Genomic DNA, 17,283 nt, shown 5'->3' with positions numbered 1-17,283 from the left:
CCTGTGTGCTGGCCCCACTGCATGCAATTTTAATCTTTCAGAAGGGACAGTTTAAAAGGAAAGAGTAAGCCAAAAAGCGAGGCAAACTCGCTTTTGCTCTTTCGTTTTACTCTACGTCGTGTGAAAAAGAAATGGCGGCTGCAAATGATGCTATGTGGGTGGCGTTTATTCATGGATTCCTATGGAATGTGCCTGTTCTTGAGCAGATGAAAAACCAAGACGGATTCCATAGGAATCTGTTTGTTTTAAACATGCATGAAAATCACATGCAGATGTAAAATGCAATGCCCTGACAAGACGGAGGAGGCCTGCACGGCTGAGATCTTCACCTGTGCCCCTCGTCTGCATTGTCAATGCTGGAAAATGGGGTGTAGAGGTAAATCAAGGTCTAAAAGCATCACGCTTTACACAATTTACTCCGTTACCCTGATGTGTGGCATACCTCACTGCATTACAATGCACAAATGAGTGGATCTATGTGATTACTGTACAACGCTTACTGCAACCACCGAAAATGACAACCTTTTCTTTTTATTTCGCCCCCTATATATATGATATGATATGAGATGGCATTTATAACGTGCCTATACACAAGTGTTTCAAGGCGCAACGAGGCAAGGGAGGGGAAACAGAGGAAAGACAGACAACGATCTTACTAGGCCAGGTGACATTAAGATCACACAAGTGCAGGGGACGGGGTAAGGGGAAAAGTGTGGGGGCAAAGGGAAGGCAGCAGTGCAGTACATAGAATAACAGTGAAATAAATAAGTCAATAAAGAGGCAAGTGCAAGGGTAAGTGCAGACAACAGGGTTCAAGTGCTGTAGGGATACACAAACAGTCCCTGAGTGCAAGGGTTTCCAGGGGGGCAATGCAGGTGTGAAACTGGGAGGGGACCTGGGCCCAAGATCAGAGGGTAGCCAGGTAACCAGTACAGTTTCAGATTCAGCCAGGAGATAAGCAGGGGAGAGGAGGAGCGAAAACAAGAGCAAAGAGGAAGGTCTTGAGGTGCTTCCAGAACCAGAGATGGTTCTCTTCTAGTTTCTGAGATGCAGGGAGGCTGTTCCAGTGGGAGGCCCCAGCAGAAGAAAGAGCTCTGCCACCAAATCGCTGCCTGGAGAAGCGACTGACCCTGAGGGAGTTGGAGGCAGATGAGCAAAGAGATTGAGAAGGAAGATATTTAGGAAAAGAGAGTTGAAGATATTGAGGCCCCAGGCCCCAGAAGGCCTTGTGGACAATGCAGAGGGTTTTGAACTTAATCCTCGCAACCACTGGAAGCCTGTGCAGAGATTTCAGTCATGGAGAGATACATTCCCCGGGCTTGAGTCCAAGGACAAGTCTTGCAGTCCTGTTCTGGATGAGTTGCAGAGGGCAGAGAGTAGAGGCAGGCAGATTTAGAAAGAGGCTGTTGCAATAGTCTAGCCTAGAGAGAACCAGAGCTCTGGAGACAGTGAGCTTCTGGGGGAAGGAGAGGAAAGGAAGAATTCCTCTGAGGAGGGGCAGCTGGTAGTGTAACTTCTTAGAGACATCAGAGATGTGAGGAGCAAAGTAGAGTGTGGAGTCGAAGAGGATCCCAATGTTTTTTGCCTCAAAGGTGGGAGCAGGAAGAGGGCCAAGAGAGGCTGGCCAGAGAGTGACGGGAAAGGAGGGATCAGGTGTGTCGATGAGGAGAATCTCGGTCTTACTGGCATTAAGGCAGAGATCATTGGTGGCACACCACTCCTGAATGGTGGGCAGACAGTCAGAGATGAGAGAAAGCGAAGAGGTGGCAGAAGGGAGCCTGAAAATGAGTTGAGTATCACCCACATAGCACTGAAAATTGGTCCAGAGAGCTGTAATGTGGTAGGCAAGAAGTTCAAGGTATAGGTTGAGCAGCCAGGGAAAAAGGTTAGACCCCTGGGGAACATCACAGGCGGACATGGAGATAGAGAGGTCCAAGTTGGACCTGGGACGGTCGATTGTAGAGGAAGGAGGTCAGCCAAGCCAGGGCCTGACCGGTGATGCCCAAGTTATCACGGAGACGGTTCCCCCCACAGCCCAGTTCATCCATTACATACTGTACCCATCCCCCCTCACATATCGAAAGAAAAAGAAAAAGCCAGCATTTATGGGGGTCGCAGTAAATGTGGCGCAGTACATGTATAATCCCAAAGGTGTTACCACATTCCACCTATCTCTCAATGATTCCCCTGGTATATTGTCCTCCCACTATTTCGAGCAGCCATTCTGACGCTGACCCAGGGTGGATGCTTGGTGCTGGAATATGATAATCAGAATATATACCTTTTTTTCTTCAGCTATCGTCCAATGTGGCGTCCAACCAAAGGCCAGGACTAACTGTGGCTGGGCAGGAATTACCCGGGACCAGTGCCGTGGCAGAGGCTGCTGCTTTGATTCAAGTGAACCCAACACATTCTGGTGCTTCTATCCACACGTACAAGAAGGTAATTTGGTGTCTAGGAGGCGAAACATGGAGCTGATTTTTCTAAATTAAGTTTTGATCTTCGAGATAATAGATATTGCATTTACTTATGAATAGTCTTTCTTTAACCCTTGGCTGCCCTTAGGAGTTATATGCAGGTCTGCATTTAGTGAGCCTATTTTGCCCCAGGGTTTTATATATACTTTTCCTAATTGGCATCTAATTGGCAGGGGAGTATTGGGCAAAGTGAGTGCCTTTTCAGCCAGAGACCTACAGGCAAGTTGTGAAAGAAAAGCCCAGGCCTAATTCACAGAGCGTTTTTCGATGGGATAGTGCCATTATGAAACGCTTCTGTGAATCAGGCCCCCTGCCGCTATGGTAAATGTGAGGCATGTGACAGACATCTAGTAAGTATTGTATAAGGCATAAACTGAGTACTCAGTCCTTCCTAGACTCATGGCCATATTGGCACAGGGCAAGTTAACATTTATAAATTGAGGAATGGAGAAAGTATAGAGAAATTAAAAAGATTTAAAGAAGTCAATCTTTTTGTATGGTCATACAAAAAAGTGCATTTTATGGATGGGTCCAGATACATACCACCTGCCACTGTCACTGGTGGCTTCCAACTCTTTAAGAAATAAGGCGATGCTGGTTTATGGTTCTAAGTAAGCCTGTGTAAAAATCCTGAATCCTGCCTGCAAATCCCAGCGGACTCAATCACTGGGTTCGGTTTGAATCCATGGGAGCCTTCGGAAGAATTGTGGCGTCTGAATTTCTCTTATGAGTTGGGACAAGATCAGGACACCTGTGCACGTAAGCAGGCATCGCGCCAGGATTTTGCCAAGCGCATCCTAGTAACATCAGATTTGGGTATTCTCACGGGAATATAGAAAACATGTCTCTATAGAAAACAAGAAACCTCCAGTTTCCTTTGCAGATTGAGTTTATCTCAGGAAGGCGAGGCAGGGACGATCCACACCAAGAATTGGACAAAGGGAGACATTTTTGCGGGATCAAGCAGGATTCCATTTTGTTGGGGATGGGATGGATCTTATTTGGGATTGGAAAATTCTTTGTTTTTAACTGGAAAACCAACCCAACTGCTGTGTCTAGGTGCACCCCTTCAATTCCTCACTTGTCAAACCAGTCAAACAGGTGTTGTTTTGCACCACACTGCCAAATAACCTATCACTAATCATCACCACATACAACAATGATTCCAACATCACCTCCAATTCTTTTATATTCCCCCAAAGCAAAGCAATTGATAGTGCATGACTTTGCCTGTTCATTTAAGCTAGCACTGTGCACATTCCTTCTCCTCCCTACTGCTAAAGAATGTGCCGTGTTGTGTCCCACGGCCAATCAACCTGCCACTAATCTCCACCACCTATGATCACAACCTCCAACAGTTTTTCTCAGCACTCCCATATTTTTGGGGGTTTCTCCCCAGATCCGGGTGTTCTGGAGTGAATTGGTTGCCTAGATTAAAGAAATATGTGGGTTTGGGTTGGAATTTGACCCTTTGTTCTGCTCCTGGGGATTGAGGATTCACAGGGATATCACAAACTGGAAGCCAGAAGCTCTAGATCAATTACCCACTTCTTGGTAGCGGCCCGCGTAGGGATTGTGAAACATTGGAAGTCCCCGTTGGCACCTTATATGAAGGAGTGGTGGGTGCAGATGTGGTTGTGGCTGACGTGAGCAAAATACATGGGGCACTACACGGGGGACGGCACAATTTCTAATGGCCTGGAGCCCGCTGATAACGTTTGTGAACAACCACGATCATCCCAACATCCACCATAAACCCCATGGGATGGCATATCCTTTTCACTGATATAATCCACAGACTGAGATTGGTACTTTACGCTGATATCTATATGTAGTGCCGCATCTGCACCTTGAATTGGCATGGATTTGTTTCATCTTGTATATATATGATTTGAGTTGTGTTTTGATAAATTGTTTAACCACTTTCTATCTAATAGATAGTACTAACGGGATTAGCGGGAATTTGGACAAATCAATATAGTTCTCGCTGTCTCTTCTATTGAATGTGAATGTGGATCGGAATTGCTATTGGTTCAATGCAATTTATGTTTTAATAAAGTCTAAATGGCAATGTAGGGCAAAATATTGCATTAAACATAATTAGCCGGGGGGTGGGGGGAGTGCACTGAGCTAACACTTGCCCCTTATCCACCATGTTGCTCATGCTGGTTCGGGGTCGTGGTTTTACAGACACATTGCGCTGCAACATCCCCCATGTGGACCTAAAGCCCTTAGTGTGCCCATTCTTGAACAAAATCCTCTCTCTTTAAAGAAACAATGACGTAATTCTTGGTACCATTCCATCTTCCTGGAAATTCCCTACTCTCCCATGCTTCTGCTTCCGCAGGATACAAAGCCATGGGAGTATGACGCACCCCTCTTAACATCATCGACTTGTCAGTCTGGTGAAAGTGATCACCCCAACTATTGTCCCAACCCAAGATGTTAACTGTGGGAGTAACTCCCACACCGATTATGGCAGAATATTTAAAACATGCTTTTCCAATCAGGTAGAACAGCACTGCATGATGCAAACCTCAAGGCGGTCACAGCACTAGTGGCAATCGGCTGAGCCACTGCACCATTCATTGATGCTCGTATGTAAAGGTAAATCCTGTGAACGATGACCGGTGCTTAATACACATTTATTAATCTCTTTAGACTGTCCACCTCCCTTTCCATCACATCTCCCCCACCTCAAGATGTTCTTGCGTCTCGCCATTGCTCCAGCTCCTAAGTTACCCATATTTATAAACATTGCAGAAGCCTAAGTTCAAATCTGTATCTTGGAGTGGCCCCAGGTACAACTGTGTATAACTCCAGGTAGTCTCGGGCGATGGCCAATTCCACCTAAAAACGGTCATAACTGCCAGTAATTAAAGCACAATTTGTAGATAAAGTCTTACAATTGAGCGGGCATTTCAAATGAAGCTTCACCCCATCATCTCATGCAGCATAGGTCTGATAATAACAAGGCCAAGATGTTTGGCTCTGTGCCATTTAAGAAGATCATAAGACTTCTTAATATCATGCTCGGTCTTCATGATGACCCATTTTCAGAATGTGGGATCTATAAATGTGTGGTCCCCCAGGCTGGATTACACTCCCTAAGGACGTTCTTGGTATCATGGAATTCCATCCTACTTTTATCCTTTTCACCAGAGAATCTTGGTTCTCTGCGTAATGTACCACTAACCACAAACTCTAATGATTGACTGCTGCACAGCATAACTGGCTGAATGTGTTAGGCCGAGGAGGCCGGGGAGGATCACTCAGCAGCAATATGGCCTGCTGCTCAGAGGCATGCAAACTGGAGGCAAGGAGCCCTTGATTTGCTGCGCCAGGGTGCGCACTTGTGCGGCCGCACCCCCTGAGCGCACCTTGAGCCGGTGCTAGCGCTAATGGTGTAGTAAAATCTTCAGCCACTTGATTTGTAAACCATATGTGTGTTCTCACATGTGTTTCTTGCACTGAACTCATGTTTGCACTCCAATCATATGCCCAGGTACCCACTCCATTTTCCAGCTGAATCACTAGCATGTTATCAGGATGATATGCAGGGATGCACTGGTTCACAGCTGCTTATCAAGAGTTAGGGGTGGCTCACCTTTGAATGTAAGTGTGGGGCCTTAGAAAATGTTTAAAGATATGCATGGGTCCTTAAGAGAAACTTTGCATCAATGAAAGAGCAATTAGCACTATGGCAAATATTCCCCAAGTGGAAAAGACGAAGGGCCAATTCATGGAATGATTTGCACTGCTGAAAAGTGACTTTGCAGTGCTGAAAAGTGACTTTGCCCAGCTGACACAAACCCTGATTCATGGTACTGTGAAAAGTGTATTTTTGCATTGCAAAGTCTGTACAAAGTCATTGTGTACTGCAGAAAGGACTATGTACTGACTTTGCATGGACTTTGCACTGCAACAATACGCTTTGCACATTTCCATGAATCAGGGTTTGTGTCAGCAGTGCAGTCACTTTTCAGCAGTGCAAAGTCAGTTTAATGCGTGCAAAATATTCCATGAATCAGGCCCTATTTTTGGAATGTTTAGTGCAGTGCTCTGTGAATTAGGGTGTTTGTTGGCAGTGCAAAGTTACTTTGCACCAGTGCAAAGTCACTTTGCACCGTACTAAAAGTTCCATTAATCAGGCCCTAATTCTTTCATTGCGTTGTTTCACTTCACACTAGTGCCAAGATTAAGTCAAGCATTGACATGGTGCAAACATGTATTGAAAGAATGTTCAATGCATGCATTTGGTCGATGTCTGCCCTAGTGCTAAATGCATTTCCACAGGTGCACATTTCCTGTAATACCACCGTGGGAATTGCACCTTAAAGCAAGTACTTGCTTTACAGCCTTTTTTTGGTCCTAAACATCAATATTGTAGTAACAGTAAAACGTGGTATTGCAAATACCACGTTTTTAAAATGCCAACACAAAGTGTGAGATGTAAATATAGATTATTCAGGCCATGAAATGCCATCCATATACCTACCTCATGCTGTAAATACCCAATGGAATCCCAACTCGCACCACAGTGGTATTGTAAATATTAGAAGAAATTCTTACCACCAAAGTCAAAGTGAGGCCATGATAGTTAGACATGGTTTGGTGGAAATGTGGACATGATATTACTGCACTTCAACCACATTTCCCTATATTTAAACACAGCGGGTCACATTCCATCAAATGCTAATTGAATGCAAGGGACTGCCAACGCTTTCAATTATGTAATGCAATGTAATTGGTTATTTATAATGCGCTGAATACCCAGAAGTTTGAAAGCACGGACCCGGGGGTTGAACCTGTGTTGCTCCAAGTTGTCTTGCTTCCATGGCGAGCACGTTGCCCCTGAGCTGTCCTCGTGCTACATGTGGTGTTGGCCCCTACTGCATGCAATTTTAATCTTTCAGAAGGCACAGTTTAAAAGAAAAGAGTAAAGCCAAAAAGCGAGGCAAACTCCCTTTTGCTCTTTCGCTTTACTCTACGTCCTGTGAAAAAGAAATTGAATGCCACCTGCAAATGATGCTTTGTGCGGAGACATTTATTAATGGATTCCTATGGAATGTGCCTGTTCTTGAGCAGATGAAAAACCAAGACGGATTCCATAGGAATCTGTTTGTTTTAAACCTGCATGAAAATCACATGCAGATGTAAAATGCAATGCCCTGAGAAGGCGGAGGAGGCCTGCACGGCTGAGATCTACGCCTGTGCCCCTCGCCTGCCTTGTCAATGCTGGAAAATGGGGCGTAGAGGTAAATCAAGGTCTAAAAGCATCATGCTTTGCATATTTTACTCATTTACCCTGATGTGTGGCATACCTCACTGCATCACAATGCACAAATGTGTGGATCTATGTGATTACTGTGCCCTGTTTACTGCGACCACCGAAAATGCAGACTTTCTTATTTTGACCCTCATATATATGCGAGGGGATAACCCTCACCCCCTTGTCTTCATTCATTATATACTGTACCCATCCCCCCACATATATATGGGGTGAAACGGGGGTCGAAATAAAAATAAAAAGCCAGCATTTTCAGGGGTCGCAGTAAATAGGGTGCTGTAATTGTATAATCCCAAATGTGTTAGCACATTCCACCTATTCTACTCCCATTATTTTGTGTAGACATTGTGCCGCTGACCCAGGGTGGATGCTTAGTGCTGGGATATGATAATCAGAATCTATACCTTTTTTTTTTCAGCTATCGTCCAATGCGGCGTCCAACCAAAGGCCAGGACTAACTGTGGCTGGGGAGGAATTACCTGGGACCAGTGCCGTGACAGAGGCTGCTGCTTTGATTCAAGTGAACCCAACACATTCTGGTGCTTCTATCCACACGTACAAGAAGGTAATTTGGTGTCTAGGAGGCGAAACATGGAGCTGATTTTTATAAATTAAGTTTTGATCTGTGAGATAATAGATGTTGCATTTACTTATGAATAGTCTTTCTTTAACCCTTGGCTGCCCTTAGGATGTACATGCATGTCTGGCTTTAGTGAACCTATTTTGCCCCAGAGTTTTATATGTACTTTTCCTAATTGGTATCGTAATTGGCAGGTGGGAAGTGGGCAAAGCGAGTGCCTTTGAGCTAGAGACCAACAGGCAATGTGTTAAAGAAAAGCCCAAGCCTAATTCACAGAGTGTTTTTCTATGGGATTGTGCCATTATAAAACGCTTTTGTGAATCAGGCCCCCTGTCTCTAGGGTAAATGTGAGGCATGTTCCAGACATCTAATAAGTATTGTATAAGGCACACACTGAGCACTCAGTCCTTCCTAGACTCATGGTCATATTGGCACAGGGCAAGTAAACATTTATAAAAAAGAGGAATGGAGTAAGTATAGAGAAATTAGAAAGATTTAAAGAAGCCACTCTTTTTGTATGGTCATAGAAAAAAGTGCTTTTCCTGGATGGGACAGTCAACCTGCCACTGTCACTGGTGGCTGCCAACTCTTTAGGAAATAAGGAGATGCTGGTTTATGGTTCTAAGTAAGCCTGAGTGAAAATCCTGAATCCTGCCCGCAAATCCCAGCAAACTCAATCACTGGATTCAGGTGAATCCATGGGAGCCTTCGGAAGAACTGTGGCGTCTGAATTTCTCTTACGAGTTCAGACAAGATCAGGAAACCCGTGCATGTAAGCAGCCATTGCGCACAGATTTGGTCAAGCACATCATAGTAACATCGGATTTGGGTATTCTCACGGGAATGTAGAAAACAAGTCTTTATCGAAAACAAGCAACCTCCTGTTTCCTTTGCAGGTTGAGTTTATCTTAGGAAGGCGAGGCAGGGCTGATCTACACCAAGAACTGGACAAAGAGAGATATTTTTGGGGGATTAAGCAGAATTTCTTTTTGTTGGGGGTGGGGTGGATCTTATTTGGGATTGGAAAACTTTGTTTTTAGCTGGAAAACCAACTCAACTGCTTGTGTCTAGGTGCACCCCTTCAATTTCTCATCTGTCCAACTGTTCACGCAGAAGTTGTTTTGCACCACACTGTCACATAACCTATCACTAATGCCCACCACCTATGGTCACCACATACAACAATGTTTCCAACATCACCTCCAATTCTTTTATATTCCCCCAAAGCAAAGCAACTCATAGTGCATGACTTTGCCTGTTCAATTAAGCTAGCACTGTGCACATTCCTTCTCCTCCCTACTGCTAAAGAATGTGTTGTATTGTGTTCCACAGCCAACGAACCTGCCACTAATGTCCACCGCCTATGATCCCAACCTCCAAAAGTTTTTTTCTCAGCACCCCCATATTTATCTCTGTTCCCTCAAAGCAATTCAACTGCTTGCGTGTGAGTGTGACCATTCATTAAGCTGGCTCCGGGCAAATTCCTCCTCCAACCAGTAGGTGGTGTGTTGCATCACACAGCCAGTCAGCCTGCCATTAGCATCTACCACCTTTGATCACCACATCTAAAAAGATGTTTCAAACCCCCCCAACCTTTGTGTCTTTTCCCCCAATTATTTTCTTCTTTCTCCAAAATGTTTTCTGTTTCCTCAAATAAATTCAATTAAACTACTTGCATGTGAGCATGTGTTCAATCAAGCTGGCCCTATGCATACATGCAAAGTAATTTGTTGCAGTGCCTGGCAGAGAAAGGGGAATCTTTCAAACCAATCCCAAACATCCTGCCTTTGTGTGAAATGCATATTTCTTTTAAATAGTGTGTGAAAAGTAAGAAATGCAATGATATTCTGCTGAGCACTGCCCAAAGTCACACTGCCCACGTTGTCTTCTATAACCTAGGTTTAATTTTCCTTTCTGTATCTTCCTGTAAATATATTTAATGCACAACATAGAATTTTGTTTTTAAAAGCCCAGAAATCCCTACTTAAAAAAGAAAGTAAAATATTCCAGTTCTAAAACAGTAAAGAGACCGGTCCACATCACCTGAAAGATTGCCATTGACCGCTGAATAGCTCCAGTGGGGCCCTTCTACTCACCAGGAGCATTTGCCTGCCCAAACCTGTTTACCCAGATATGTTATAAGTTCAGAATGTCCGGTGGATCCCGAATACAGTGAACATTCAGGTGATTCCAGACTCGGATGAATAATTCAACCCAGGCTTAGTTCTGGAGAAGCTGTGTTATGGGATTCTTGGCCAGCTGCTACCGATCTCTATTTATCATGAGTAAGAGGGCATACAAATAGTACAACATTATACAGTGCATCAAATCAGGTCCGAACAGACATAGGGCCCGATTCATGGAATCCTTTGCACGGTTCAAAGTGCCTTTGAACCGTGCAAAAATGTCCATGAATCAGGGCAGATTAATGTCATTTTTTGCGTGGTGCAAAGTGACTTTTCACTGGTGCAACTTGACTTGCACTGCCAACAAACACCCTGATTCATGGAGCAGTGGAAAGCGTATTTTTCAGTGCAAAGTGACTTTGCACTTCAAAAGTACACTTTGCACCGGTCTGTGACTCAGGGTGGAGCAGTGCAAAGCATATTTTTCAACGTGTTTGTTGGCAGTGCCATGTCACTTTGCACTGCGCTAAAAGCACCATGAATTAGGCCCTAAGACATCTGCGATGCACACGCTCAGGGCATAGACAGAAACCTTGATTCTGAAACATTTGCACTGGTGCACATTAGAAGATACTTGTGAGCATCTCAGATTTGCACCAGCTACCTTAACCCCGATTCACGATGCTGAAAACTGGAGAAAATCTGAAGCATCGTTGAGACTTGCAATTGTAAATCTTTGCAGATTGGATTTACATTTTGTTGAACTGGCATGCCTACTTTTCGGTTTTCTGTGTTTTAAAAGGTCCTGCTATGTTTAATGGGTTTCCTGCGCCCTTCTTCCCTTGCAACATTCCAAGTACAGATATGTGGCGTCTCCATCCCACCTTCTACTGTAGTTCGATATGTCCCTTCTTCACCCAGTCCTCTCTCTTTGTCTTTCAGAGATCACCAGCTAAGCAGGACCTGATCTTCAGTAATCGGCTCCGTCGACGCCATGATAATCTCATCATATGATAGTTTGCTGATGACGAAACACCAATCATTGCACGAGTGTTGCTAGCAACTGCTCCTATTTTCTGTCCTTCTGGCAATTTGATGCATTTCACTGTGGAAATCCTTTGCTATGATCTAAATGTTATGGTGCATGCTCCCGGCACCACCACACAATACCAATTGCAAACTCAGAAGTCTAATGGTGCATACCTCAACACCCACACGCCTCTCACATCTTAACATACTGTATTCTCTATTGTATTCACATCTGGCTAATACCTAAAGCAGGATCATTTAGCAGTTTCTTAAAGTGTTTCAGGATTGGCTTTCTTAATGTTCACTCTATTGTGTGATTTTTCATGATATCAAAATTTATTTTGAAAAGAGTACAATAAAAATGGGAAGAAAAAAACAAAATTTTTAAGTCTAATTATTGTATTTAATATCTTTACAGGTGAAGTTAAATAGAGTACTTCATGCATCAATTGAAGAAGAAATTATCCCATACAATAGAGCAGCATGTCATGTGCTCATGAGACTGCTCTGTACAGCCAGCAGGGACCATTTGAATCCCACAGCTCTGTACAGCCAGCAGGGACCATTTGAATCCCACAGCTCTGTACAGCCAGCAGTGACCACATGAATCCCTGAAAGGCGCACACAGCCCTTGATTTTTCTGATACATTTAGTTTGGCCCAAATCATTTGAATTATGTCAAGTAAAATGTAATGTATTGATGCTGATTTTACCTGCAAGTAATCCTGGATGCCTACTCCATAATCAGTGTCTCGCTTTCCTTTTTCATTATAGTGCCTAAAGGAGGTGCTTTCACAGTTCTTGGCTCTACATTGATAATGTGTCAGAGTTGCACTTGAGACAGTTCATGTGCACAATTACCCTGTTGATGACTTGTGGGTCTGTTTACAATGCATTAAACCTTTCTGAAATATTTTATTTACATGTTTTAATCTGAGCTCAAAAAGTATTTTTTCACATATATCAACTTTGTCCTGGTGAAATGGTATGCACTGCTGAGACAAGTTATGATGTGGCGTTAAGCACCCGTTCAAGGGGCTGGAACTGGTGTTAACGGCCCGGCGGCCAAAGTTAAAAGTCTGAGCGATGCAAGAGGAATATCAGGTGTTGTAATTATCCCACCGACAGAGCCAGTAGACATCTGTTAGCAAGAACCAAAAGAACGGGCACCAATTTAATTTGGTGCATTGCCAAAGTATGATGCACAGCAGTTCAAGCAATATCGCTGTGTCGGCATAGTGCTTGTTCCAGTTGAGCAATTCAACTACACTTAGAACATTTTAAGGTGGTCTCACCAAATTTGCACATGAAAATTAAGGAGGTTCTGCATGGGTGGCAGTTAAAACAGCCTGGATCGGCAATACTAGCGGCGTGCAACTTCAATTCCCATTTTATAGGTGTGGATGATGAGTGGCTGCTTGAGTTGGGGGCAGTGGTGGCTGGTGAATTTCTCAACTGGAGGGGTGTAAATATGTGTCCCAGATATGCCAAAGCCACCGTGGGTAGGGATGGAGCCTGCACCAATAAAGGCGGGTTCGGGCAGCACCTCCCCATGAGAATTTTATTTTTAAATAATGGGTCAAAATGGTGTATTTTTGCACACACTTTTTAGAAAAACAGTTTGCAATTGGTTTTGTAGGATAACTCATGAAAAAATCTGATAGATGCAAGTCACCAACAGTGCACAGGAGCATTTCTTCAACACACTTTCATGATGTATTTTCGCACACTATGTGCCAGTATAAAACAGTTTCACACTGGCTGTGCCCATACATTTCCATGCTGACTGCTCCATTAGCATTCCCATATGAGAACATACTCATGTTTGCTTTGCGCATAATGCCAGTAATTATACTATAAGAAAACGGGTAAATTAAAGATCACTCCCGGGGGGGGGGGGGCATTGGATGCAGGAACTGCGGTATCAATGAAGCCCTGAATGTTTCGGTCAGTACGGCTGTATTTCATCCTCCGCGCTCCCTGGCATTCCTTTCCTGTACAGCCCAGGTGTCTCTCATAATGAATGAATAGTCCATCTTAGTTGTTTAGTTTAGCAAGAAACATTGTGTTTTATGCATGCCCTGACCTTCACCATGAGGATGAGCCCAGCTGACCCACATGCACCAAGATAGACGGGGAAGAACCAGCCAACTCACCTGGGACACCTTATGGAGCAGGCCCATGTGTAAGGTGCCTCCAATCATTGTCACCAATTCATCCTATATGTGAATGATGATTTCTATGTTTATAAACCCATGTTATAAACCCATGTTTGCAAATGTAAGACCAGAGCGCTCTTGAGCAGCAGAGTTCTTTGCTGGTATTTGTATTTTGTACAAGTAAACCTTGCTATCCTTGCAAAGCTATCTCCTGGCGTATTTCCCTAGTGGGTTGTATTTATTTTGGAGTGTGTGTATAGAGGGACTTGCCTTCATTTGGTGACCCTGACGTGATTCCATATCTCCCGTGCTTGTGGCGTAATCCAGGTGACCTCTCTGGAAATGCCGTGCCCACCTACAGTGACCAGTCCCCCAAACCTGTATGCAGCAGAAGTGGCTCTTGTGGGTGCCGTCTTGTGATACTGTAATATTTCAAAAACCATTACATGCACTGTGACTCCAATACAGACAGAAAAACTCATACCTCTCGCTTCTTCGGGATAGATGGTTCTTTAATCTTCAGAAGTAATGGGAAAATACCTAGAACCCCCTCCACAATCCGACTTTGAAGAGTCCGACCGTGACGGAGCCTCCAGGGAAAACCCCTTACGGGGAAAAAATCTGTGAAGGGCTGCTAGAGAGCGTAGTTTCCTGAAGACTGCTCCCTGGAGATGTTTCCGGTGGATAATAATTAGCCCCTTCGCTTGAACTTCCTAATCTCCTCCAAGATGCTAGGTGCAAGTAAACACAGAGACGGATTAATGACAAGAAGGATAAGTGTGACAGACCCGAAGAGAGTATCTCGGTTGGCTTCTAAAAGGCTTAGCCTAGAAACACCTGAATCAGGCCCGGAAGACTGGAGGGTTAAGGTCCTGGATGGCAGGTTTGAAGAAAACAGGGGGGACAGTTGCAAAGCCTAACAAAGTATGAAATGAAAATTAGACTACTTCTTCCCCCTTCCGAGCCTGAACCTGCTAAATGAGATGGAATGTCACTTTAGCTTACCACCCGAAGGAGACTCTTGAGAGATTAGTACCCAGCTTGTGCTGGGAAGGAAGAAGTGGCGTAATGGTCCGTGTAGAGAGAGGAATGAGTCCTTAAGAAAGGAGGATTGTGATGAATGGAAAATACCGGGTAAAGCACGAGAAATGCCAATGAAGAAAATTTGACTCTATATTAAGGATCGTACCTGGACCTGCGTCCTAATAACCCTGGATGAAGAATAGGCTCGTGAAAACAATAACGCCTCTGATTCCACAGAAGGCGGGGGATCGGAGCAGCGTTCTAATGGTTGCCTAGAGCGGCCGGTAAAGGGAGTTCAAGCAACAAGTAAGAGCGGAGAAATAGACACAGGATAGCCGATTCAGTACTCATACAAATAAGAAAAGAAGTGGAAAGGCAGCGGGCACGAAGGCGTACTTACGTCTGCGGAGCGCGGCTGGACTCTGGAATGAGAGTAGCAATGCGCCGATGTGCGGGTGATGGATACGGAAGTACTGCTCGCCAGTCTGGGGGCGTGGCTACAGCCTCGTCCTCATGTGGAACAACTGCTGTGCCGTTACTTGCCGCAACGTGATCCTCCATGTTGGATGAGTAAAATGGACGCTGTACATCTCGCCCGTTATATCAAGGTCCGTGTGATCCATGAATCATCACACATCTTTGCGGAAATCCCGCCTGCTCGTTCGAGCGGGGTGCAGCCCCAGACCTGTTGTGCATTTCCCATGAACAGAGGTTGTCGGAAGAATGTGGGTATGTGAGTATAGATTGTAAGAGATAACAATGTTTGGGGTAGGGTATGGAATTGTATGAAAGAATGAACACGCAGTGAATGCAAGTGAAAATAGAGGTTGTTTGTTGGGAATAGAATGTTTTTGTTTTATGGCCATTTTTTCCTTTATTCTGGTTTTAGATATATATATATAAGAGATCAAAAGAGTAAGGATAGGGAGCCTCCCCGAGTGGGGGGGGGGAGGAGCAGCCACATTGCACTGCCCAGACCAGTGCGGAAAATGAAATATAAGGAGAACATTCAGAGATATGTATAATTAGAGGGCTCGGGAAAAGTAGTTATTGTTGTTTTAGCATGTTATTTTTGCCGTATTATTTCTTATATGCGGAGGAGGCCCAAGAGGGGCATGTATGGTGTGCATGCGTGTGTACGAGTGAATAAGAGGAGTGTTATGAGAGTGGAAGAAGATGTTCTAGTGGGGAAAAACTTAAAGTATCTATTTGTTCTTTGGTTAGTAATATTTTTGAATGTACTGACTGACCTCTTATGTATGACTAGAATAGTATGTTTTAAAGGGAGTGATGGGAAGGTGGTCTATTTTTTCAGACTTAGTATCAATATGGGGACAGATACACCACTGGATAGCATATGTAAGACCTTACCTCTATACTGTGATAAGATCAAAAAGTACCACAATCAGTGAGTAACAGAAACTAAAGGAGAAGGAATGCCCCACTCCTAGCCAGAGGGGGATCCTTCGATAGGTGCACCTTATCGACCACATGTCAATGTACCTAAAGGCCAAATATAAGGGGAGGCCTCTTCAGAACAGGTGAGAAATACTGGATATATGGAGAATGTTCAAAGAGACAGAGACCCCAGAAAGGGAATGGATAACAGCAGACAAGGGGACCGTGACCAACACAGGGGAAAGTGAAAAGATGGGGGAGAAAATGAAGGGGATTTACCCATTATTAACCCGACCGGCAGAGGGGTACACAAATCCAACATATGTGTCTGGAGGAACCATGTTGGCAAACACCAGCACAGCCCGCCCCCACCGTACATTGCACCCCCAGCCATGTCCACCCACACAAGTGGAAGCGCTAGAGACCTTGAAGTAGCATTGGCCACCACACGTACAGAATTAGCTAGATTACGTGCAGCTTGTGAGACAACAAGAACAACAGAAGTTCCGATGCTACCCCCGGAGACCACACCGGTACCACCACAGGATGAGTGGAAATCCGTGGATTTCCTGTTCAGGATTGACAGTGCACCCATAAGAGCTGTACATGTGGAAAGGGAGGGAGAGATGGACAGATTGGGGTACGAGAACGTAGGGTCCACAAGATGGGACGAGGAGTACTGGGGCGATTTCGATGACACAGAGGAAGGAGCAGCGGGAGGGGCTGAGGTAGCACTGCCCACCACACCGAGGGTAGAGAGCCTGTGGGAAGGATGGTTGAGGGAACAGTTTGGGAGAATAGCATCGGCAAAGAAAAAAGGGAGGGCACTGAAGACGGGGAAAGTTAAAACGAAATTGCAAATGCCCCATATCCACAAAAGCACAGGACGCCCTCATCACTCCCCTTGGGTGCAGATGGACAACAATAATCTCCTCAGGACCCTCCCCCAGATCACTCTGGGGGCCGGGAAATGGATTTCTGCTTTTGAGAAACACACCACAGGCGTGTCCCTCGCGATAGGAGACATCAAAGGTTTATTGGTGTCAGCAGTGGGAGATCAGGCAGAATCAGTGTGGGTGAAGGCGGTGTACCCGGGAGTAACACTGAGCACTAACTCCCATGACGGGCGTTGTTCAACAATATTACAACATGTGTTTGGTATGCACTGCGGAGGATCTTCCCAGATACTCCTGATTTATAA

At 44.7% G+C, this 17,283-nt stretch overlaps 1 protein-coding gene across 1 annotated transcript in view; it reads left to right on the top strand.

Moving 5' to 3' along the window:
• Window positions 1–12,364, top strand: part of LOC138525922 (integumentary mucin C.1-like) — a 299,847-nt gene extending 287,483 nt beyond the window's left edge. Inside the window, exons 12-14 of the mRNA XM_069636210.1 lie at window positions 2,296–2,442; window positions 8,186–8,332; window positions 11,416–12,364. Coding sequence (XP_069492311.1) covers window positions 2,296–2,442; window positions 8,186–8,332; window positions 11,416–11,429 — 308 coding nt within the window. The 3' untranslated portion in view covers window positions 11,430–12,364. The remainder of the gene's footprint in view (window positions 1–2,295; window positions 2,443–8,185; window positions 8,333–11,415) is intronic.
• Window positions 12,365–17,283: the final 4,919 nt, after the last annotated feature.

The sequence above is a fragment of the Ambystoma mexicanum genome, chromosome 7p, assembly GCF_040938575.1.
Source record: "Ambystoma mexicanum isolate Mex_15411 chromosome 7p, UKY_AmexF1_1, whole genome shotgun sequence".
In the NCBI taxonomy this organism is placed as follows: domain Eukaryota; kingdom Metazoa; phylum Chordata; class Amphibia; order Caudata; family Ambystomatidae; genus Ambystoma; species Ambystoma mexicanum.
The sequence above is the reverse complement of the archived record's forward strand: the minus strand, read 5'-3'. Positions and strand labels throughout refer to the sequence as shown.